The following is a 23,780-nucleotide window of genomic DNA, read 5'->3' as shown; positions in this document are numbered from 1 at the left end:
AATTTTCAACAGCTCCATTCAATCCTTCTTTCTAAGGATGCTTTCAAATTCATTTGTGGTAGGATTTGTCATTTTCTTCTCTGTTCTTTTCTTTCCATCAATCCAGCTTCTATTCTTTCGTCCCGGAGGCATGATGATGTTGCTCTCTTTGACCAATCATCTCATTTTGTAAATATCATGTTCTTTTCCTTGCCTATCCGTTTAGCCAGAGTGTTGTGTTTTCATTCGAATTCTTTCATCTTATCAAGTCTTGTATCTCTTTTCAACCGGAGTGTTGTCCGAATTTGTTCTTCCTTATTCCTTGTTTATATCATTTCAACCAGAGTGGTTTCAATTCCTTGTTGTCCATTGTGCTCATCGTTCATAGCTTTGCAACCTCCAAGGTTCACATGGTGTTCCTTGTTTCTCTTTTCTACCGGAGTGCTCTCAATTGTGTTCAACTCTGTCGTGTCCTTCTTTCAAATTTTTAACCTCTCAAGGTTCATTGGTTTCACTCGTTTGTCAAAGAAGCAACTTTGTTTTACCTCTTCCTCTTCCGTTTCTTCCCAATGCCATCCTTAGATCTCGGGTCGAGATCTCTTGTAAGTGGAGGAGAGTTGTGACGCCCCAAGACCGACGCTCCAGAAGACTTCCATATATTTTGTGATCACCGTGTGTTACATTTTGCTTGCTAACTAACTAATTCTTACTGCCCTAATTTGTGATGCCCTAGTTCTTACTAACTAATTAGATGAACCTACCTAGGAACTACTGCCCTAATTTGTGATGCCCCAAGACCGACGCTCCAGAAGACTCCCATATATTTCGTGATCACTGTGTGTTTGATTTTGCTAGCTCCATTTATTTTGTATCGCATCATGTCATCATGCCATCATGTCATTTCATTTTTAAAAATCAACTAAATTAATTGCATAGATTTTTGATCTATTTAAATCAAGGGAATTCACATGGTGACTCCTCTTTATAACATATCCTCCCAATATTAGGGAGCTATATCAAATATTCCATTGATTTGGAATTAACCATAACACGCGTGCAAAAATAACCCATGCCTTTTCTGCTTCGAGTTGATCCCCAAACCTTGCCAACAATTCCTTCTCCATTTATTGAGGCTCCTCCGAAAGTCTCAACATTTTTGGACACTTCTCAAACCTGTCCTAGTTCAAACCATTTGGATTAAATTTAAAGGAATTTGAATTTAATCTTTCATTCATGCCCACTCCTATTTTTCTTGGATCAAGCTCCTTTTTGCGAGTCCAAGAAAATAAATCCCATGCTCAAATTATTTTCCCTAACTTTCTCTTTCTTTTTCTTCTTGCTAATACATTTCTGCTAAAGAATAAAAGGGAGGGAGAGAGAGCTCGCGCCCGCCGGCCTCCTGGGCCTCCAAACCTCCCGCGACGGCCCACCTAGGCCACCCGCACCCAGGCCAGCCCAACAACCCCCTCCCAACCCTAGGCACCGACCCCCTCCTCTCGTTCTCTCCCTCTGCCAGCCGCCTTCTGCTCGATCCCCATCTCCCTGCGCTCGATCCCCTCTTCCTCGGTCACTCGTCTCCCTCTCCTCCCTCGCGCCACCACCATGCTCAGGAGAGGATCTCCTACGCCCGATCCATGGCCTCTCCCTTCCTCCATGTCGCCAGCCTCTCTTCCGGCAGCGCCGCCGCGCCTGCACCCATCGTCGCCGCCCCAAGTCGCTCCCTCGCCATCCCTCGTCGTCCCGACCAGCAACAGGTCGCCAGAGACCTCACCATCCTACATCCTCGTTTGCCATGGCCGCCGCCCGCTCGTCGCCTCCACCACAAGAGCCTCGCGCCCGACCCCTCGTCGAGGCCATGGATGCCTGCGGCCCCGCCTTATGCATCGACCACCATCGCTGTGGCCGTCCCATGCTTCTCGGCCGACCGACGTTGCTGTCGGCGTGCTCCGCCAGGATCCGGTGGATCTCGGCTTTCCCTGCGACTCTGCCGGCCTACCATGTTCCCGGAGCCGCGGCGCCCTGCTTGCGCCGAGCCGCTGCATCCACCGCTGCAGTCCCGCTTTGCCAGTTGACTAATTCAACCCTCCGCGTGGGCCCCGCATCGCCTCTGCCAGCCCCGTGCTGCTGCTTGCATCTGCCAAGTGATATGTCTCGAACGTATCTATAATTTTTGATTGTTCCATGCTATTATATTATCTGTTTTGGATGTTAATGGGCTTTATTTTACACTTTTATATTATTTTTGGGACTAACCTATTAACCCAAGGTCCAGTGCAAATTGTTGTTTTTTTGCCTATTTCAGTGTTTCGCACAAAAGGAATATCAAACGGAGTCCAAACGGAATGAAACCTTCGGGAGCGTGATTTTTGGAACAAACGTGATCCAGAGGACTTGGAGTGGACGTCAAGCAACCAACGAGGTGGCCGCGAGACAGGGGGGCGTGCCTACCCCCTGGGCTCGCCCTCCCCCTCGTGGGCCCCTCATGGCTCAACCGACCTACTTCTTCCTCCTATATATGTTCACATACCCCGAAAACATCCAGGAGCACCACGAAACCCTATTTCCACCGCCGCAACCTTCTGTACCCAAGAGATCCCATCTTGGGGCCTTTTCTGGAGCTCCGCCGGAGGGGGCATTGATCATGAAGGGCCTCTACATCAACTCCATGGCCCCTCCGATGATGTGTGAGTAGTTTACCTCAGACCTTTGGGTCCATAGTTATTAGCTAGATGGCTTCTTCTCTCTCTTTGGATCTCAATACAAAGTTCTCCTCGATTCTCTTGGAGATCTATTCGATGTAATCTTCTTTTGCGGTGTGTTTGTCGAGATCCGATGAATTGTGGGTTTATGATCAAGATTATCTATGAACAATATTTGAATCTTCTCTAAATTCTTTTATGTATGATTGGTTATCTTTGCAAGTCCCTTCGAATTATCAGTTTGGTTTGGCCTACTAGATTGATCTTTCTTGCAATGGGAGAAGTGCTTAGCTTTGGGTTCAATCTTATAGTGCTCGATCCCAGTGACAGAAAGGGAAACAACACATATTGTATTGTTTCCATCGGGGATAAAAAGATGGGGTTTATATCATATTGCATGACTTTATCCCTCTACAGCATGTCATCTTGCTTAAAGCGTTACTCTATTCTTATGAACTTAATACTCTAGATGCATGTTGGATAGCGGTCGATGTGTGGAGTAATAGTAGTAGATGCAGGCAGGAGTCAGTCTACTTGTCACGGACGTGATGCCTATATACATGATCATACCTAGATATTCTCATAATTATTCACTTTTCTATCAATTGCTCGACAGTAATTTGTTCACCCATCGTAATACTTATGCTATCTTCAGAGAAGCCACTGGTGAAACCTATGGCCCCCGGGTCTATTCTCCATCATAAAGTTTCCAATCTATTTTATTTTGCAATCTTTACTTTCAATTTATATCATAAAAATACCAAAAATATTTATCTTATTATTATTATCTCTATCAGATCTCACTCTTGCAAGTGGCCGTGAAGGGATTGACAACCCCTTTATATCGTTGGTTGCGAGGTTCTTATTTGTCTGTGTAGGTACGAGGTGACTTGCGCATGGTCTCCTACTGGATTGATACCTTGGTTCTCAAAAACTGAGGGAAATACTTACGCTGCTTTGTTGCATCACCCTTTCCTCTTCAAGGTAAAACCAACGCATGCTCAAGAGGTAGCAAGAAGGATTTCTGGCGCCGTTGCCGGGGAGATCTACGCCAAGTCAAGACATACCAAGTACCCATCACAACTCTTACCCTTCGCATTACATTATTTGCCATTTGCCTCTTGTTTTCCTCTCCCCCACTTCACCCTTTCCGTTTTATTCGCCCTTCTTCTGTTTGTCTTTCCATTTGCTTTGATGTCTTACTTGGCTCGTTTGCTCGTTTGGTTGGAATAGTTGTTTATTTATTGCTAAACAGAGAATCTAAGATCTATGGATCCTCATCCGCTTGCTAATCTTTTTAAGAGATCCAATTATGATGAACCAATAGCTAGTGAGTTTTGTGCACCAGGTTATCTTTATGAAGTTTTGCTTGAAATTCGTGAATCTGAAAATTGTGATGAAGTACTTTATGGAGTGATTCGCGATGGATCTTTGAATAAAACGCATGATTGCAATGATGATAGTATAAATTCTATTAATATCAATTGTGCTTATAATATGCAAAACCCTAAGCTTGGGGGTGCTAGTTTTGCTATGACTACTATTTGTTGCAATGATCATGATTGGGGTGATTCTTCTTATGATCTTGAAAATTTATTGAAGCCCCATGATGAATACGAGATTGATAATAATGTTTGCAATAATATTGAAAGTGGGTTTGGAAGAGTGTCAACTTTATCTCCCACATATTTGGAGAATGTTCAATCTTATGAAGTTTTTGATAAAAGTGGGTTTGAAGAGGCCATGACTTTAGTTAATGTTAATCCCACTATTTTGGAAGAGTGTCAACTTTGCATGCATGTGGATCGTGTTGAAAATATTTTATGTGATAGCTATTTTTTTGAATTTTCTTATGATCCCACATGTAATTATTATGAGAGAGGAAAATATGATTGTAGAAATTTTCATGTTACTAAATTACCTCTCGTTATGTTGAGATTGCTATTGTTTCTTTTCGCTTCCTTGCATATGCTAGTTTTTGCTTGCCTTGATAATTTGTTTGCCTATAAGATGCCTATGCATAGGAAGTATGTTAGACTTAGATGTGTTTGTTACGTGTTTTATGATGCTCTCTTTGTGCTTCAATTCTTGTCTTTCATTTGAGCATCGTTGAAATCTTATGCCTAGCTATAAGGCTTTAAAGAGAAGCGCTTGTTGAGAGACAACCCAATATTTTTCCTTGCTGTTATTCAATAAATAATTTATCTAGCCTCTGTTTTTGTTGTGTTTTTTGTGTTTAATTAGTGTTTGTGCCAATTAGAACCGTTGGGAAGACTTGGGAAAAGTCTTTTTGATCTTGCTGTAAAAAACATAAACTTTAGCGATCACGAGAATTGCTGACATTTTTTACTGGAGAGTGATATTTAGTTAATTCTTTTTGCAGATGATTAATAGATAAATTCCTCACGTCCAGAAATTTATTTTAGAATTTTGGGGTTCCAGAAGTATTCGAAACCTACAGATTACTACAGACTGTTCTGTTTTTGACAGATTCTGTTTTTCGTGTGTTGTTTGCTTATTTTGATGAATCTATGGCTAGTAATGGAGTTTATAAACCATAGAAAAGTTGGAATACAGTAGGTTTAACACCAATATAAATAAAGAATGAGTTCACTATAGTACCTTGAAGTGGTGGTTTGTTTTCTTTTACTAACGGAGCTCACGAAGATTTTCTTTTAAGTTTTGTGTTGTGAAGTTTTCAAGTTTTGGGTAAAGATTTGATGGATTATGGAACAAGGAGTGGAAAGAGCCTAAGCTTGGGGATGCCCAAGGCACCCCAAGGTAAAATCCAAGGACACCAAAAAGCCTAAGCTTGGGGATGCCTCGGAAGTCATCCCCTCTTTCGTCTTCGTCCATCGGTAACTTTACTTGGAGCTATATTTTTATTCGCCACATGATATGTGTTTTGCTTGGAGCGTCTTGTATGATTTGAGTCTTTGCTTTTTAGTTTACCACAATAACACTTGGTGTACACACCTTTTGGGAGAGACACACATGAATTGGAATTTATTAGAATACTCTATGTGCTTCACTTATATCTTTTGAGTTGGATAATTTTTGCTCTAGTGCTTCGCTTATATCTTTTAGAGCACGGCGGTGGTTCTATTTTATAGAAATAATTGATCTCTCATGCTTCACTTATATAATTTTGAGAGTCCTTTAGAACAGCATGGTAATTCACCTTGGTTATAAATTTTAAATGCTAAGAGAAGTTGGATGCTTGATAGATTGTTTTGAGATATAAAGGTGGTAATATTAGAGGTGTGCTAGTTGAGTAATTGTGAAATTGATGAATACTTGTATTGAAGTTGGCAAGTCCCGTAGCATGCACGTATGGCAAACGTTATGTGACAAATTTGAAGCATGGGGTGTTCTTTGATTGCTTTCCTTATGAGTGGCGGTCGGGGACGAGCGATGGTCTTTTCCTACCAATCTATCCCCCTAGGAGCATGTGCGTAGTGCTTGGTTTTGATGACTTGTAGATTTTTGCAATAAGTATGTGAGTTCTTTATGACTAATGTTGAATCCATGGATTATACGCACTCTCACCCTTCCATCATTGCTAGCCTCTTCGGTACCGTGCATTTCCCTTTCTCACCTTGAGAGTTGGTGCAAACTTCGCCGGTGCATCCAAACCCCGTGATATGATACACTCTATCACATATAAGCCTCCTTATATCTTCCTCAAAACAGCCACCATACCTACCTATTATGGCATTTCCATAGCCATTCCAAGATATATTGCCATGCAACTTTCCACCGTTCCATTTATTATGACACGCATCATCATTGTCATATTGCTTTGCATGCTCATGTAGTTGACATCGTATTTGTGGCAAGGCTACCATGCTTAATTTTTCATACATATCTCTCTTGATTCATCGCAATCCCGGTACACCGTCAGAGGCATTCACATAGAGTCATATTTTGTTCTAAGTATCGAGTTGTAATTCTTGAGTTGTAAGAAAATAAAAGTGTGATGATCATCATTAGAGCATTGTCCCATGTGAGGAAAGGATGATGGATACTATGATTCCCCCACAAGTTGGGATGAGACTCCGGACGAAAAAAAAGAGGCCAAAAAAAGAAGGCTCAAATAAAAAAAAGAAGAATGAGAGAAAAAGAGAGAAGGGACAATGTTACTATCCCTTTTCCACACTTGTGCTTCAAAGTAGCACCATGATCTTCATGATAGAGAGTCTCTTATTTTGTCACTTTCATATACTAGTGGGAATTTTTCATTATAGAACTTGGCTTGTATATTCCAATGATGGGCTTCCTCAAATGCCCTATGCCTTCGTGAGCAAGCGAGTTGGATGCACACCCACTTAGTTTCTTTGATGAGCTTTCATATATTTATAGCTCTAGTGCATCCGTTGCATGGCAATCCCTACTCCTTGCATTGACATCAATCGGTGGGCATCTCCATAGCCCATTTATTAGCCATGTCAATGTGAGACTTTCTCCCTTTTTGTCTTCTCACACAACCTCAATCATCATATTCTATTCCACCCATAGTGCTATGTCCATGGCTCGCGCTCATATATTGCGTAAAAGTTGAAAGAGTTTGAAAAGGCTAAGTATGAAACAATTGTTTGGCTTGTCATCGGGGTTGTGCATGATGAGAGCATTTTGTGTGACGAAAATGAAGCATGGCCAAACTATATTACTTTGTAGGGATAAGTTTTCTTTGGCTATGGTATTTTGAAAAGACATAATTGCTAGATTAAACATACTTGGAGTATTACTATTTTTATGTCAACAATAAACTTTTATCTTGAATCTTTCGGATCTGAACATTCATGCCACAATAGAGAAAAATACATTGAAGAATATTCTAGAAAGAATTCCACATCAAAAATTCTGTTTTTATCATTTACCTACTCGAGGACGAGAAGGAATTAAGCTTAGGGATGCTGATACGTCTCCAACGTATCTATAATTTTTGATTGTTCCATGCTATTATATTATCTGTTTTGGATGTTAATGGGCTTTATTTTACACTTTTATGTTATTTTTGGGACTAACCTATTAACCCAAGGCCCGGTGCAAATTGCTGTTTTTTTTGCCTATTTTAGTGTTTCGCAGAAAAGGAAAATCAAACGGAGTCCAAACGGAATGAAACCTTCGGGAGCGTGATTTTTGGAACAAACGTGATCCAGAGGACTTGGAGTGGACGTCAAGCAACCAATGAGGTGGCCACGAGGCAGGGGGCGTGCCTACCCCCTGGGTGCGCCCTCCCCCTCATGGGCCCCTCGTGGATCAACCGACCTACTTCTTCCTCCTATATATGTTCACATACCCCGAAAACATCCAGGAGCACCACGAAACCCTATTTCCACCGCCGCAACCTTCTGTACCCAAGAGATCCCATCTTGGGGCCTTTTCCGGAGCTCCGCTGGAGGGGGCATTGATCACGGAGGGCCTCTACATCAACTCCATGGCCCCTCCGGTGATGTGTGAGTAGTTTACCTCAGACCTTCGGGTCCATAGTTATTAGCTAGATGGCTTCTTCTCTCTCTTTGGATCTCAATACAAAGTTCTCCTCGATTCTCTTGGAGATCTATTCGATGTAATCTTCTTTTGCGGTGTGTTTGTCGAGATCCGATGAATTGTGGGTTCAAGATTATCTATGAACAATATTTGAATCTTCTTTGAATTCTTTTATGTATGATTGGTTATATTTGCAAGTCTCTTCAAATTATCAGTTTGGTTTGGCCTACTAGATTGATCTTTCTTGCAATGGGGGAAGTGCTTAGCTTTGGGTTCAATCTTGCGGTGCTCGATCCCAGTGATAGAAAGGGAAACGACACGTATTGTATTGTTGCCATCGAGGATAAAAAGATGGGGTTTATATCATATTGCATGAGTTTATCCCTCTACATCATGTCATCTTGCTTAAAGCGTTACTCTATTCTTATGAACTTAATACTCTAGATGCATGCTGGATAGCGGTCGATGTGTGGAGTAATAGTAATAGATGCAGGCAGGAGTCGGTCTACTTGTCACGGACGTGATGCCTATATACATGATCATACCTAGATATTCTCATAATTATTCGCTTTTCTATCAATTGCTCGACAGTAATTTGTTCACCCACCGTAATACTTATGCTATCTTGAGAGAAGCCACTAGTGAAACCTATGGCCCCCGGGTCTATTCTCCATCATACAAGTTTCCAATCTATTTTATTTTGCAATCTTTACTTTCAATTTATATCATAAAAATACCAAAAATATTTATCTTATTATTATTATCTCTATCAAATCTCACTCTTGCAAGTGGCCGTGAAGGGATAGACAACCCCTTTATCGCGTTGGTTGCGAGGTTCTTATTTGTCTGGGTAGGTACGAGGTGACTTGCGTGTGGTCTCCTACTGGATTGATACCTTGGTTCTCAAAAACTGAGGGAAATACTTACGCTGCTTTGCTGCATCACCCTTTTCTCTTCAAGAGAAAACCATAACATGCTCAAGAGGTAGCACCAAGTTCCTTTGTCCGATTCATCGCCTCTGCCTACATGCACCTGTGATGCTTGTTGCTATTTGAACCGAAGTCCGCCAAGTTTGACTACATTTTGCTGCCCCGATCGAGACCGCCAAAGTACCACGACGAACCGTGAAGTCCCACAAGATACCTAGTACCGCGACGACCCCGGACACTGGATTCGTCAAGTTCCTCCCCGACTCGTGTACGTTTTGCTGCCCCGATCGAGACCGCCAAGTACCGCGACGACCCCGGACACTGGATTCGTCAAGTTCCGCCACGATGACAAATGCTTCATAACATGCTCATGCAACATTTTCATAAAATTGCATAAAACTTTTACATGTCATCCGCATCATGATAATAACATTTAAAATGTTTAGAATTGTTGTTTGCATTAAATTGCTAAATGCATATGGGGATTTTCCAGAATTATTGTTGTTGTTTCCGGCCTCATTTAAAATGCCTAATGTGTACTTTACTTATGCTTCACCTCTTGCCATGTTAACCAACATTTAATAGTGTTGAGTACCTAACCGGGAGTGAACTAAATAATCGAATGTGGTGTTTCGTCAACATGCATCTTATTACATGTTGAGCTCCACTTAACTTGTAGTTTTGTTTGTGCACTTTGCCTTGCCATGCATATTTAAACCGGACATGCATCATCCCTGGTTGTGCATCATGCCATGTTTATGCTTGTGTGTTTACCATGTTGCTTGTTCCTTTCCGATTTTCTCTCGTTAGCTTCGGTATTGTTCCGGAGTTGTGAGGATTCGTTCGACTACGTCTGTTTGTCTTCTTCATGGACTCGTTCTTCTTCCTTGCGGGATTTCAGGCAAGATGTCCATTACCCTCGATATTACTTCTATCTTTGCTTGCTAGTTGTTCTCTCTATCGCTATGTCGCGCTACCTAGCACTTGTTTATCATGCCTTCCATATTGCCATGTCAAGCCTCTAACCCACCTTCCTAGCAAACCGTTGTTTGGCTAAGGTACCGCTTTTGCTCAGCCCCTCTTATATCATTGCTAGTTGCAGGTGCCTTGCAGGTTGTTCCGTGTTGGAACATGGATATGTTGGGATATCACAATATCTCAAATTTTAATTAATGCATCTATATACTTGGCAAAGGGTGGAAGGCTTGGCTTTTTGCTTGGTGTTTTGTTCCACTCTTGACGCCCTAGTTTTCCTCATACCGGTGTTATGTTCCTTGATTTTGCGTTCCTTACGCGGTTGGGATTATGGGACCCCCTTGACAGTTCGCTTTGAATAAAACTCCTCCAGCAAGGCCCAACCTTGGTTTTACATTTGCCTAACAACCTAAACCTTTCCCTTGGGAGTTATAAGCCTGAGGGTCATCTTTATTTAACCCCCCCCCCCGGGCCAGTGCTCCTCCGAGTGTTGGTCCGAACCGAGTAGACTGCGGGGCCACCTCGGGGAAACTTGAGGGTTGGTTTTACTCGTAGGATGTCTCATCCGGGTGTGCCCTGAGAACGAGATATGTGCAGCTCCTATCGGGATTTGTCGGCACAGTCGGGCGGTCTTGCTGGTCTTATTTTACCATTGTCGAAATGCCTTGTAACCGGGATTCCGAGACAGATCGGGTCTTTCCGGGAGAAGAAATATCCTCCGTTGATCGTGAGAGCTTGTGATGGGCTAAGTTGGGACACCCCTGAAGGGTATAAACTTTTGTGAGCCGTGCCCGCGGTTATGTGACAGATGGGAATTTGTTAATATCCGGTTGTAGAGAACTTGACACTTGATTTAATTAAAATGAATCAACCGCGTGTGTAGCCGTGATGGTCTCTTTCAGCGGAATCCGGAAAGTGAACACGGTTTGGGTTATGTTTGAACGTGAGTAGTTTCAGGATCACTTCTTGATCACTTCTAGCTTCACGACCGTTGCGTAGCTTCTCATCCTACTCTTATTTGCGTATGTTAGCCACCATATTTGCTTAGTTCTTGCTGCAACTCCACATCATTACCTTATCCTACCCATAAGCTTAAATAGTCTTGATATCGCGGGTTTTGAGATTGCTGAGTCCTCGTGACTCACATATACTACCAAAACAGTTGCAGGTGCCGATGATACCAGTGCTGGTGATCCTACCGAACTCAAGTGGGAGTTCGACGAGGACCTTGGCCGTTACTATATTTCGTTTCCTGATGATCAGTAGTGGAGCCCAGTTGGGACGATCGGGGATCTAGCATTTGGGGTTATCTTCTTTTCTTTTGGTTTTGTCTGTAGTCGTACTATGCGTGTACTTTGGATGATGTATGAATTATATGATCATTGTGTGAAGTGGCAATTGTAAGCCAACTCTATTTATCCCTTTCTTGTTAGTTACATGGGATTGTGTGAAGATGACCCTTCTTGCGACAAAAACCACAATGCGGTTATGCCTCTAAGTCGTGCCTCGACACGTGGGAGATATAGCCGCATCGTGGGCGTTACATAATTAGCATCTAATTTGATGAACCCTAACTAATTTGATGCACTCTGAAATTTGATGAACCATAGAAACTTTAGCTAGGAAGAGGTAGGGGAGGGGGAGGGGGAGGTGTGCTCACCTCGGGTGTCGGCGGCGAGGGAGGGGCAGGCGGCGTCGAGGTTGGGGTCGGGGCTAGGGCGCGCAGCGGAGGGCGCCGTCGAGGTCGGGGTCGGGGGCGTGCGGAGGGCGACGAGAGAGCGCGCGACGGCCGACGGCGATGCTGGGCGCCGACAGCGGCGACAGCAGAGGAGTTTGATTTGGGGGAAGTGGCCGCGGGGAAGGAAGAACCGCGCGGTTAAGTCAGAAGTAGCAGTAGCGAGTTCCAGGAAATGCGCTACTGCTAACTTAGCTATAGCTAACTTAGCTATAGCGCTGGCTGGCAAAACACGCTACTGCTAAGTTAGCTATAGCGCCTGTCCGGAAAGCACGCTGCTGCTACGCCTTTCTCCTTTATTTTTATTTTTCATTTGTTTTCCTTCACATTTTCCTTTTTTCCCTTCCCCTTTTTCTATTTCTTTCATTTTCCTTTACTTTTCCATATGTTTCTCATTTTATTTTCCTTTCATTAGCAGTAGCGCTTTCCGTGCGAAACACGCTACTACAACTACCTTATTAGTAGTGTGCTTTACCTGAGCCCGCTACTACTACTGGTAGCCTGGCCAAAACAGTAGGGGAATTGTAGTTGTAGCGCTTCTTCCCAGAGACGGGCTACTGCTATGAACTTAGCTGCAACGCGTTTGGATTCCACGCGCTACTAGTAAGTACTAGTAGCGCTTGTTTTTGTCCCTCGCTACTGGTAAGATTATGTGTATAATGTTTTCCCTAGTAGTGGTAGTACCGCTCTGTGCGGGCTGGGAGCAAGGTAACGGTTGGATTTTCCCCCTCCTATAAAAGGGGGACTTCTTCCCCATTGAACCTTATCCTTTCAGCTCGTGTTCTTCCCCCATTGTTGACCTTCTTTGAGCTTGCTAACTCTCAATCGCTCTATTGGTTCTTGCTAGTTTTGAGGGAAAAGAGAGAGGAGATCTAGATCTACGTTTCCACCAATCACTTTCTCCTCTATGTGAGGGGAACCCCTTGGATCTAGATCTTGGAGTTTTTCGTGTTCTCTTCTTCATTCTTCCTCTCATTTTCCTCCCCAGCACTAGTTGCTTTGGTGGGATTTGGGAGAGAAGGACTTGGGCACTCTGTGTGCCCTTGCCATTGCAGTTAGTGCATCGGTTTGAGTTCTTCACGGTGATCCGTGGAAGTGAAGTTGAGAAGCTTGTTACTCTTGGGTGTTTGTGCACCCTAGAGCTTGTTCCTCTTGGGTGCCTTGGTGCCCTAGACGATTGGTGTTGCCAGAGCTCAATCATTGTGGTGTAAAGCTCCGGGCAAGCGTCGAGGTCTCCAATTAGGTTGTGGAGATCGCCCCGAGCAATTTGATGGGTACCGGTGACCGCCCCCAAGGGTTGCCATTTGTACGGGTTCGGTGACTGCCCTCAAGGGTCCCTTAGTGGAATCACGGCATCTAGCATTGTTCGAGGGTGTGAGAAGATTACGGTGGCCCTAGTGGCTTCTTGGGGAGCATTGTGCTTCCACACCGCTCCAAACGGAGATTAGCATCCGCAAGGTGTGAACTTCGGGATACATCATCGTCTCCGCATGTCTCGGTTAACTCTTACCCGAGCCCTTTACTTATGCACTTTACTCTCTGATAGCCTTAGTGTTTCATGTTATATATCTTGCTATCACATAGTTGTTTATATTGTTTAGCATAAGTTGTTGGTGCGCATAGGTGAGCCTAGTCAGTTTAGGTTTTGTGTTTGACAAATTAAATGCTAGTTTGATTCCGCATTTGTTCAAGTCTAAACCGTAATTATTTTAAAGCGCCTATTCACCCCCCCCCCCTTTAGGCGACATCCACAATCTATCATGTTATTGCCATCAATTTTCCATGATCGCAACAGCTACATGCATTGGTCTAGAAAACCCACCACGCCACCGCTCCACCATACCCTCGACGTCAAGCCACCATGCATAGATTGCATTGCACCGTCAAAGGCATACTTGAGCCGCCAAAACACACAGTGGAGGTTGCATCCCGCAATCTCGCCAGTATGAGCCGTCAGCCAGTGTCACCATGCTAGAATCTGAAGGAGAAATCCTTCCAAATCAAACACCTAACCGAAACGTTCGCCAATCTGATCGGATGCGACCACCAACAAAATAGGGAGCGACTAGCCCTGACCCTCAGTAGCAACCGTCACTAGGAGTGCCGCTTGCACCCCCCCCCCCAGCATGGCCACGATCAAGCCGGATCCTATGCCCGCGCCACTGCATAGCAGCATGAGATCCACAACCAACATGACAAGCATTGAGGGCAAGGCCACATCAGGATGATAGGGAGGGCAGGAGGACCGGAGGAGCAACAGTTATGACAGACCTCTAAGGGGATGGGCGCGACGCTGACGAGATGAAGAGCCACACCGCTACTTTCCTCTGAGCCAGCATGGGCTTCATCGACAGCTCCTCTACTGGTGGCGAGACATGAGGTAAGGAGGAGGTGGCGGTGGTTGATTGCCCGCCAGAGATGCCTAATGGAGGCGGTGGCCAATTTATTTTCTTTTAACACGGTACAAGGCACATACACTCACCCCTATAAACACACGCACGCATACCCTATCCCTATAAGAACCTCCGAGAGACTGAGGCGGCACATCATCTTATCACTTTTGTAGTCGACGGGAATGCCTTCTCCCATCGAAAGCGCATCACCGGAAGGTCTAAAATAAATCCAGAAAAATGCGAGCACCGATGAACTGAGGATATCACTATGCTCCTAACCATCCAATCACAGGCTCTGATGGCCGATTTCTTATAAGGATCAGATGTGCCAGGTTCTGGAATTTTTTTAGGCAAATGTGCCAGGTTATGATAATCCGCACTTAGGTTCGACCATGCAACAAGGAGGTACTCCCTCCGTTCCCAAATATAAGTCTTTTTGGTGATTTCAACAAGTGACTATATATAGAGCAAAATGAATGAATCTATACTCTAAAATATGTCTACATATATCCGTATGTTATACTCCATTTGAAATGTCTAAAAAGACTTAGATTTAAAAACGGAGGGAGTAGAAGACTGGCCAGTCACCGAACCCAACCAACTTGTGGCACTGGACCGGGCGGCCCAAAGCAGAACAAGCAGGTGCCCCATTCGTCCTCGGCCGAGCAGCCGCACAGTTTCGTTCCCAGTAGACGTGAACAGTTTTTGCTAAAAAAAAGAGAGTAGACGTGAACAGTCGAGCCACCGCGAAACAAAGAGGTGGGCAGCAGGTATGCCAACATCGAGTTGCTCTAAAAAAAAAAGCCAAATCGAGCGCCTGAGGTTTCCCCGTCGCCTTCACTCGTCAGTCACTCAAAGGAATCCAGCAAAGCAACAGGTCACCCGGCGTCTGCAGCGCCACAACTCGGCAGCAGCGGCGCCTCCGGCCACGACCGACCCAATCCATCCCTCCTCTTCCGGGAATAAAATCCCGTCTCCATGCGCAAGGTGTGGGTGGGGCGGCCGCCGGTCGGTTGGCAGTGGCACGCACTCGCCCGTCAGCTCACCGACCCTGCCGCCATCCCGCACATACGCACACAGCAGCTGATGCGGGCAGACTCAGACGTCACAGACGATATACAAGGGAAAGTAAACACATCCGCGTACCTCTTCCGCAACGCAGACACCCGCAAGTCCGACTCATCGCTCAACGTCAGTGCCAACCTGCCGTTCAGCAAGAGCACGCACGCTTGCACCTTTATGTAAAGCAAAACCCGACGCCGTCACCAGCTTTGGTCTCTTCTCTTCCCATTGCTCAAAATACCTCGGCAGAGAGTATTCTCAACTCCCGGCTCAGCCTTCCCTTCCCTTCCCTCTCCTGCCTCCGCCCACTCCACTCAGTGCTCCAGAAGCTCGGATGGCGGCCCAGGTACGCAGACGTTGGCTCGGGTTCTTTCTTGGGTTAATTCATGCGATTGCTCGCGCCTGATCCTCGGATTGTATGTATGTTCGGCCGATTCTCAACAGAAGGTGGTGCTCAGGGTCCCGACCATGACCGACGACAAGGCCAAGCAGAAGGCCATCGAAGCGGTCGCGGATATCTACGGTAACAGTCGCCTCCCACCTCTGCTGCTTGTTTGGCCGTGGACTTGGAAGTTTCGGTCTGGTATTTCAAATCGAAGAGGACGATACAATCTGTAGTTGCAGAAGCTGGCATAGTAATTCTTGCATCATCCGTTTGCCATTCAATCTGTGGCTCATGTATCTGAAAGGATTTGCACAGATTTTAGGTGGAAGCTTTAGAGCTGAAATCATGTTAGGTGGGATTATTCTCACACACGCATTGACATAAAGATGGTGACAGTTCAATAGAGCATCGCATATCTCAAATCGCTGCCATCGGCTTTAGGTGGAAGCTTGAGAGGAGAAATTATGTTTGGTGGAATCATCTTGTCATGCATATATTAACATGAAGCACCATTCAACAGAGCCACATCATAGCATGCGAAATGTTATTTAACTTACAGTCTTACACTATCAATGTTCATTGCTAATGCCATGAGGAAAAGTTTGTTTTCGGTCATATAGCAGTTATAATCTTCAAAGAGGTATTTTTCCTTTCTAGTTCTATGACCACCATATCTTAACTCATATAAGGAAAGATGAACGAATATACTGATGGGAAGGGCTGTGACGTATTAACTAATAGTACTATTATACCAGCAAGAAAATGATGCAATACACACCTCGTTTTGTGCGCAGGCATTGATTCCATAGTTGCGGATCTGAAGGACAATAAGATGATCATCATAGGCGAGATGGACACTGTGGCAATCGCAAAGAAATTAAAGAAGGTTGGGAAGATTGACATTGTGTCCGTTGGACCTGCAAAGGAAGAAAAGAAAGAAGAGAAGAAAGAAGAAAAGAAAGAGGAGAAAAAAGAGGAAAAGAAAGAAGAGAAGAAAGAGGAGAAGAAAGAGGAGAAAAAATGATAAAGCATACCACACCATCCCATGGCCTTTCTCCTGTGTGCACTTCTAATAGCTTTGTCTACGGGTCTATGTTTCTAAGAGATATGACTTTGTACCATTATATCTAAAGTACATATTAGTGATATTTCTTTACAGAAGAGAATACACTTTGTTCTTCCATTTCTTAGCATCTATACACGCCTACCTCATCGAATTATCTTCAGTTCTTCATCCATGCCTAAAATGCTCGGCTTTGGGATACCAACATCAAATTGGCAACTCATAAATAAAACCTATGAATATTGTGATGAATCATTGAAGGCATGCACCTACTACCAGATTAATTTTGGAATATTATTTTATTATAAGAAACAGAGGACCAGACGTACAGAAGGTTGACATTGACTAGAACTATAATATTAAAAATTAAACTACCATGTTGCACCTATTGTTAACCCTTAAAAACATGATATAATAGGCTAAAAGAGAACCACTAAGCAAAACAATGCTTAGGCTTTAAGGTCTTGGTGCTAACAGATAATGCACAATTCATCTAAGTTTTTTTCTGATTTGTGACATGTAATCCACTAACCCTATTACTAGGGTTGGCAGAAATGAAACTAGGGAGTTTTGAGTGCTTTCTGTGCTAGCCAATCGAAGGACAAATAAATTTGAAGGCATGTTACTTACCATTTAACATTTATATGTTCTGTCGTCATTGAGTAAAACCATATGCTCCATCTTGTACTGTGGATGAATATCTGACACTACAAACAATATTGATGACTAGTGCCCACCATCTGGTTCAGCACTAAAATTAGGAGCAAAACTACTGTGAATACAGCTCAACAAAAGGAAAACGTTTTTTGTGTGTGTAGGAATTAGGACTATTGAAGCAGTGCTAGTTCATTACTCACAAGTCATGACTAGTGCCCACCATCCTGTCCAACTTTATTCTTGCATAAAACAGTTATGGTATACAACATACATTTGTGCACTTCGCTAAATAAGTATCCCCACACAAAATGTGACACGCAAAGTATATAACGATTATAGTGCAATTGGCTACACGGGATACTCCCTTATGACCTCTCTTTCTGAACAGGAAACAACCAAATTACAAGCAACTCTGCATTTTACTATAGGCCCTCTCACCTCAGCATCTTCTATATCCCCCAAACCTTGACAACAAATGAAGATATTGGCCTTTCTTTGTCATGTACTTAATAACATGATTAGCTTCAGAATCCTTTCCAGCATTTCGCAATCTACACACTAAAGTACTATACACTGAGAAGTTTGGTGTGCATCCGTGCAAGTCCATATCCTTCAGCATAGAGCAAGCTTTATCAAACTCACCTACTATGCAAAGCCCGCGTATCATTGAATTGTATGTGTACACATTCGGAAGCTTCCCTCTCACCAACATATCATCAAACAACTTCTGGGCTTCCTCAAATTCTGCGGCTGCCACATAGCCTGTAATCATAACAGTGTAGCAGACAGCATCCGGTTCACACCCTTTCTTCACCATCTCATCAAAGAAATACCTGCAAGCTTCTAGGTTACCAGCACGGCTAAGACCATCTATCAAGTTTGTGAAATGGAGCACACTTGGCACACAACCAACATCACTCATATAGTTCAGTAAATTGAGAGCTGCAAGCGGTTTGTCTCCTTTACCAAGCACATGAAGCAAGAGATTGTAAGTATGAAGGTCAGGCGTAAGCCCATTCTTTCCCATCTCATCAAGCAATCTATGGAACTGATCCAATTTCCCGAGCAAATACTTTGCACGCATGACCACATTGTATGTCAATACATCAGGAGTGTGCCCCTCCGTTACCATTTTCTGGTGAACCCATTCGATCAAAGAGTACTGTTTGATCGTCAGGAGCGTGTGCAATATCGCATTGAACGAACTCTTGAACGGGCGGTAGTTGAAACTACTTGACTTGATAAACCTTTCCACCAGCCTCCGCCTCAACCCAGCCTGCCCACATGTGCATATCAAAATGTGGAATGTACGAGCAGAGACAGGCAGCCCAATCTCCGTCATCTCCTCAAGCAGCCGCCACATCGCCTTAACCTCCCCGCACTCGGCAAAGACCTTCATAACGAGGTTGTACATGCTCGTGTTATGGCGGTACCCATCCTGCTGCCCTGCCCACACGAAGAACTTGTACGCCAGCCTCGGGTACCTCTCCCGGTTGACACTATCAACAGACACAACAAACTTGAACATCACCTGTCTGACCAGCTCGTTGGTCACCTTCAGGTTCATTTCGTCGAGCGCCTTGCGGGCGCTGAACCCCGGGCCATCCTGCAGCAGTACCTTGAGAATCCTATCTGCCAGCCTCAATTCCTCACGGGGCCTCCGCCTGGAACCGGAACCAGAGGACAAATTTTCGGCATCATAGTCGCCGCTCTCCGGCCGGCCGGGCAGGGGCGGCGGCGGCGGCATGCGGAGGAGCACTTCGGGCGTAACGGTCGACGGATCTAGGCCCGCCTCGCCCTCTCTCTCCAGAATGCAGCCATCATCCTGCTGCCCAGTGCTGGGCGCCTCGACACCGGTTCTTGAATCGTCGCCGCATAGGCGGCGGGAAGGCCAGAACAGCCGGGCTACTCGGAGGGGAGGTGCGCGAGCGCCCCGTATCATAAGGAGGTGCCACTCAGGAGCTCGCGCAAAGGCATCTCCCGCGAGCGGCTGTGGGAAACATGGCGCCGAGCTTTGGCTCGTGGGATGGTGACGACCGCAATGGCGGGGAGCGGGGCTTTGGCTCGAGATGGTTTGAGTTGCGGTGTTTGGGGGAAGAGGAGGCGGGAGCGGCGGCGCCAAGAGGAGGAAACGTCGACCATCGAGGTGTTGCCGTCCCGTCGATACACGCTCGTGCCAGATTGGGCCACACGGCCCATGTTGGTCCTAGTCCAAGCCCACTCTAGAGCAACTCTAAACCATCCTAAGGGCTGCTTTGATTTTCATAGAAATTTTGGAGAATTAGAATCCTTAAGAATTTTTCCTAGGTTGGTTGTTTGATTCATAGGATTAAATTCTATTAAAAAATCTAAAGATTTTTTTACTACCTCTCACGGGATTTCTGGGATCCACTCAAACCTTTTTAAAATAGTCCTTTTGATGCAATCAAACAAACCAAAATCTTGTATGATTGAAATAATCCTTTCTTTTTTTCTATGTTGCAATCGAACGAACCAAAATCTTGTAGGATTGAGATTAACACGACATTTCAATCCTCCTAAAACTTTTTCAGCTCCCGAAAATTCACTCTGAAATCAAAGAGGCCGTGGCCTGGCGCGCGCGTGGGCCGGCCCATATCGCTCCCCCTTCATCGAGTCAGAAGCTTGACTCACTGAATGCGAGATATAGGGGCGCCTGGGCGGGAAAATCCAGCTCCACCTTGAAGGAAATATGCCCTAGAGGCAATAATAAAGTTATTATGTTTTTCCTCATATCATGATAAATGTTTATTATTCATGCTAGAATTGTATTAACCGGAAACATAATACATGTGTGAATACATAGACAAACATAGTATCACTAGTATGCCTCTACTTGACTAGCTCGTTGATCGAAGATGGTTGAGTTTCCTAGCCATAGACATGAGTTGTCATTTGATCAACGGGATCACGTCATTAGGAGAATGATGTGATTGACTTGACCCATTTCGTTAGCTTAGCACTTGATCGTTTAAGTTTACTGCTATTGCTTTCTTCATGACTTATGCATGTTCCTATGACTATGAGATTATGCAACTCCCGAATACCGGAGAAACACTTTGTGTGCTACCAAACGTCACAACGTAACTGGGTGATTATAAAGGCGCTCTACAGGTGTTTCCGATGGTGTTCGTGGAGTTAGCATAGATCAAGAATAGGATTTGTCACTCCGATTGTTGGAGAGGCATCTCTGGGCCCTCTCGGTAATTCACATCACTATAAGCCTTGCAAGCAATGTGAATAATGTGTTAGTTGCGGGATGATGCATTATGGAACGAGTAAAGAGACTTGTCGGTAACGAGATTGAACTAGGTATTGAGATACCAATGATCAAATCTCGGGCAAGTAACATACCGATGACAAAGGGAACAACGTATACTGTTATGCGGTTTGACCGATAAAGATCTTCGTAGAATATGTAGGAACCAATATGAGCATCCAGGTTCCGCTATTGGTTATTGACCGAAGACATGTCTTGGTCATGTCTGCATAGTTCTCGAACCCATAGGGTCCGCACGCTTAAAGTTCTGTGACGATCGGTATTATGAGTTTTTGTGTTTTGATGTACCGAATGTAGTTCGGAGTCCCGGATATGATCACGGACATGACGAGGAGTCTCAAAATGGCCGAGATGTAAAGATCGATATATTGGATGACTATGTTCAGACACCGAAAGTGTTTCGGGAGGTTTCGGACATTTACCGGAGTACCGGGGGTTACTGGAACCCCCCGGGGAGTATATTGGGCCTTAGTGGGAGAAGAGGAGGGGCGGCCAAGGGCAGCCGCGCGCCCCCTCCCCCTCTAGTCCGAATTGGACAAGGAGGGGGGCGGTGCCCCCCTTTCCTTCTCTTCCTCTCTCCCTTCCTTCTCCTCTCCTACTCCAACTAGGAAAAGAGGGAGTCCTACTCCCGGTGGGAGTAGGACTCCCCCCTTGGCGCGCCCTCCTCCTTGGCCAGCCGGCTCCCCCTAGCTCCTTTATATATGGGGGCAGGGGGCACCCCAGACAGAACAATCTGTTGATCTCTTAGCCGTGTGCGGTGCCCCCCTCCACCATAATACACCTCGGTCATATCGTAGCGGTGCTTAGGCGAAGCCCTGCGTCGGTAGCTTCATTAAACATTGCTACCTCTTGAGCACTGCGTTGGTTTTCTCTTGAAGAGGAAAGGGTGATGCAGCAAAGTAGTGTAAGTATTTCCCTTAGTTTTTGCGAACCAAGGTATCAATCCAGTAGGAGGCCGCGCACGAGTCCCTCGCACCTACACAAACAAATAAATCCTCGCAACCAACGCGATAAGGGGTTGTCAATCCCTACACGGTCACTTACGAGAGTGAGATCTGATAGATATGATAGGATAATATTTTTGGAATTTTTATGATAAAGAGAAATAAAAGATGCAAGTAAAATAAATGGCAAAGGAAATAACTAAGTATTGGAAGATTAATATGATGGAAGATAGACCCGGGGGCCATAGGTTTCACTAGTGGCTTCTCTCAAGAGCATAAGTATTTACGGTGGGTGAACAAATTACTGTTGAGCAATTGACAGAATTGAGCATAGTTATGAGAATATCTAGGTATGATCATGTATATAGGCATCATGTCCGAGACAAGTAGACTGACTCCTGTCTGCATCTACTACTATTACTCCACACATCGACCGCTATCCAGCATGCATCTAGAGTATTAAGTTCAAGAGAATGGAGTAACGCTTTAAGCAAGATGACATGATGTAGAGGGATAAACTCATGCAATATGATATAAACCCCATCTTGTTATCCTCGATGGCAACAATACAATACGTGCCTTGCTGCCCCTACTGTCACTGGGAAAGGACACCGCAAGATTGAACCCAAAGCTAAGCACTTCTCCCATTGCAAGAAAGATCAATCTAGTAGGCAAAACCAAACTGATAATTCGAAGAGACTTGCAAAGATAACCAATCATGCATAAAAGAATTCAGAGAAGATTAAAATATTGTTCATAGATAAACTTGATCATAAAACCACAATTCATCGGTCTCAACAAACACACTGCAAAAGAAGATTACATCGAATAGATCTCCACAAGAGAGGGGGAGAACTTTGTATTTAGATCCAAAAAGAGATAAGAAGCCATCTAGATAATAACTATGGACCGGTAGGTCTAAAGTAAACTACTCACACTTCATCGGAGGGGCTATGGTGTTGATGTAGAAGCCCTCCGTGATCGATGCCCCCTCCAGCGGAGCTCCGGAAAAGGCCCCAAGATGGGATCTCATGGATACAGAAAGTTACGGCGGTGGAATTAGGGTTTTGGCTCTGTATCTGGTAGTTTGGGGGTACATATGTATATATAGGAGGAAGGAGTACGTCGGTGGAGCAACAGGAGGCCCACGAGGGTGGAGGGCGCGCCTGGGAGGGGGGTAGGCGCGCCCCCCTACCTCGTGCCTTCCTCGTTGATTGCTTGACGTAGGGTCCAAGTCCTCTGGATTATGTTCGTTCCGAAAATCACGTTCCCGAAGGTTTCATTCCGTTTGGACTCCGTTTGATATTATTTTTCTGTGAAACCCTAAAATAGGCAAAAAAACAAGCAATTCTGGGCTGGGCCTCCGGTTAATAGGTTAGTCCCAAAAATAATATAAAAGTGTATAATAAAGCCCAATAATGTCCAAAACGGAATATAATATAGCATGGAACAATCAAAAATTATAGATACGTTGGAGACGTATCAAGCATCCCCAAGCTTAATTCCTGCTCGTCCTCGAGTAAGTAAATGATAAAAACAGAATTTTTGATGTGGAATGCTACTTGGCATAATACTTCAAGCATATTAACTAAGCAATTATGTATCTTCAAAATAACATGGCCAAAGAATGTTATCCCTACAAAATCATATAGTCTGGCTATGCTCTATCTTCACCACATAAAGTATTTAAATCATGCACAACCCCGATGACAAGCCAAGCAATTGTTTCATACTTTTGGTGTTCTCAAACTTTTTCAATCTTCACGCAATACATGAGCGTGAGCCATGGACGTAGCACTTTAGGTGGAATAGAATGGTGGTTGTGGAGGAGACAAAAAGGGGGAAGATAGTCTCACATCAACTAGGCGTATCAACGGGCTATGGAGATGCCCATCAATAGATATCAATGTGAGTGAGTAGGGATTGCCATGCAATGGATGCACTAGAGCTATAAGTATATGAAAGCTCAACAAAAGGAACTAAGTGGGTGTGCATCCAACTCGCTTGCTCACGAAGACCTAGGGCATTTTGAGGAAGCCCATCATTGGAATATACAAGCCAAGTTCTATAATGAAAAATTCCCACTAGTATATGAAAGCGATAACATAGGAGACTCTCTATTATGAAGATCATGGTGCTACTTTGAAGCACACATGTGGTAAAAGGAT

General features: G+C 44.5%; 2 protein-coding genes across 2 annotated transcripts; one reads left to right on the top strand and one right to left on the bottom strand.

The window, feature by feature from the left end:
* Positions 1-15,266: 15,266 nt before the first annotated feature.
* LOC125509352 (heavy metal-associated isoprenylated plant protein 39) lies at positions 15,267-16,833 on the top strand. Its single transcript, XM_048674315.2, has 3 exons — positions 15,267-15,611; positions 15,710-15,788; positions 16,445-16,833. Exons 1-3 carry the CDS (start codon positions 15,600-15,602, stop codon positions 16,672-16,674), a joined length of 321 nt encoding a protein of 106 aa, XP_048530272.1. The 5' UTR covers positions 15,267-15,599; the 3' UTR covers positions 16,675-16,833.
* A 725-nt stretch (positions 16,834-17,558) lies between these two features.
* Positions 17,559-19,505, bottom strand: LOC125509341 (uncharacterized). Its single transcript, XM_048674304.2, has one exon. The coding sequence runs from the start codon at positions 19,310-19,312 to the stop codon at positions 17,810-17,812; it is 1,503 nt and encodes a 500-aa protein (XP_048530261.1). The 5' UTR covers positions 19,313-19,505; the 3' UTR covers positions 17,559-17,809.
* Positions 19,506-23,780: the final 4,275 nt, after the last annotated feature.

This window comes from Triticum urartu, chromosome 1A (genome assembly GCF_056163025.1).
Source record: "Triticum urartu cultivar PI428250 chromosome 1A, HENAU_Tu73, whole genome shotgun sequence".
Classification (NCBI taxonomy): domain Eukaryota; kingdom Viridiplantae; phylum Streptophyta; class Magnoliopsida; order Poales; family Poaceae; genus Triticum; species Triticum urartu.
The sequence above is the reverse complement of the archived record's forward strand: the minus strand, read 5'-3'. Positions and strand labels throughout refer to the sequence as shown.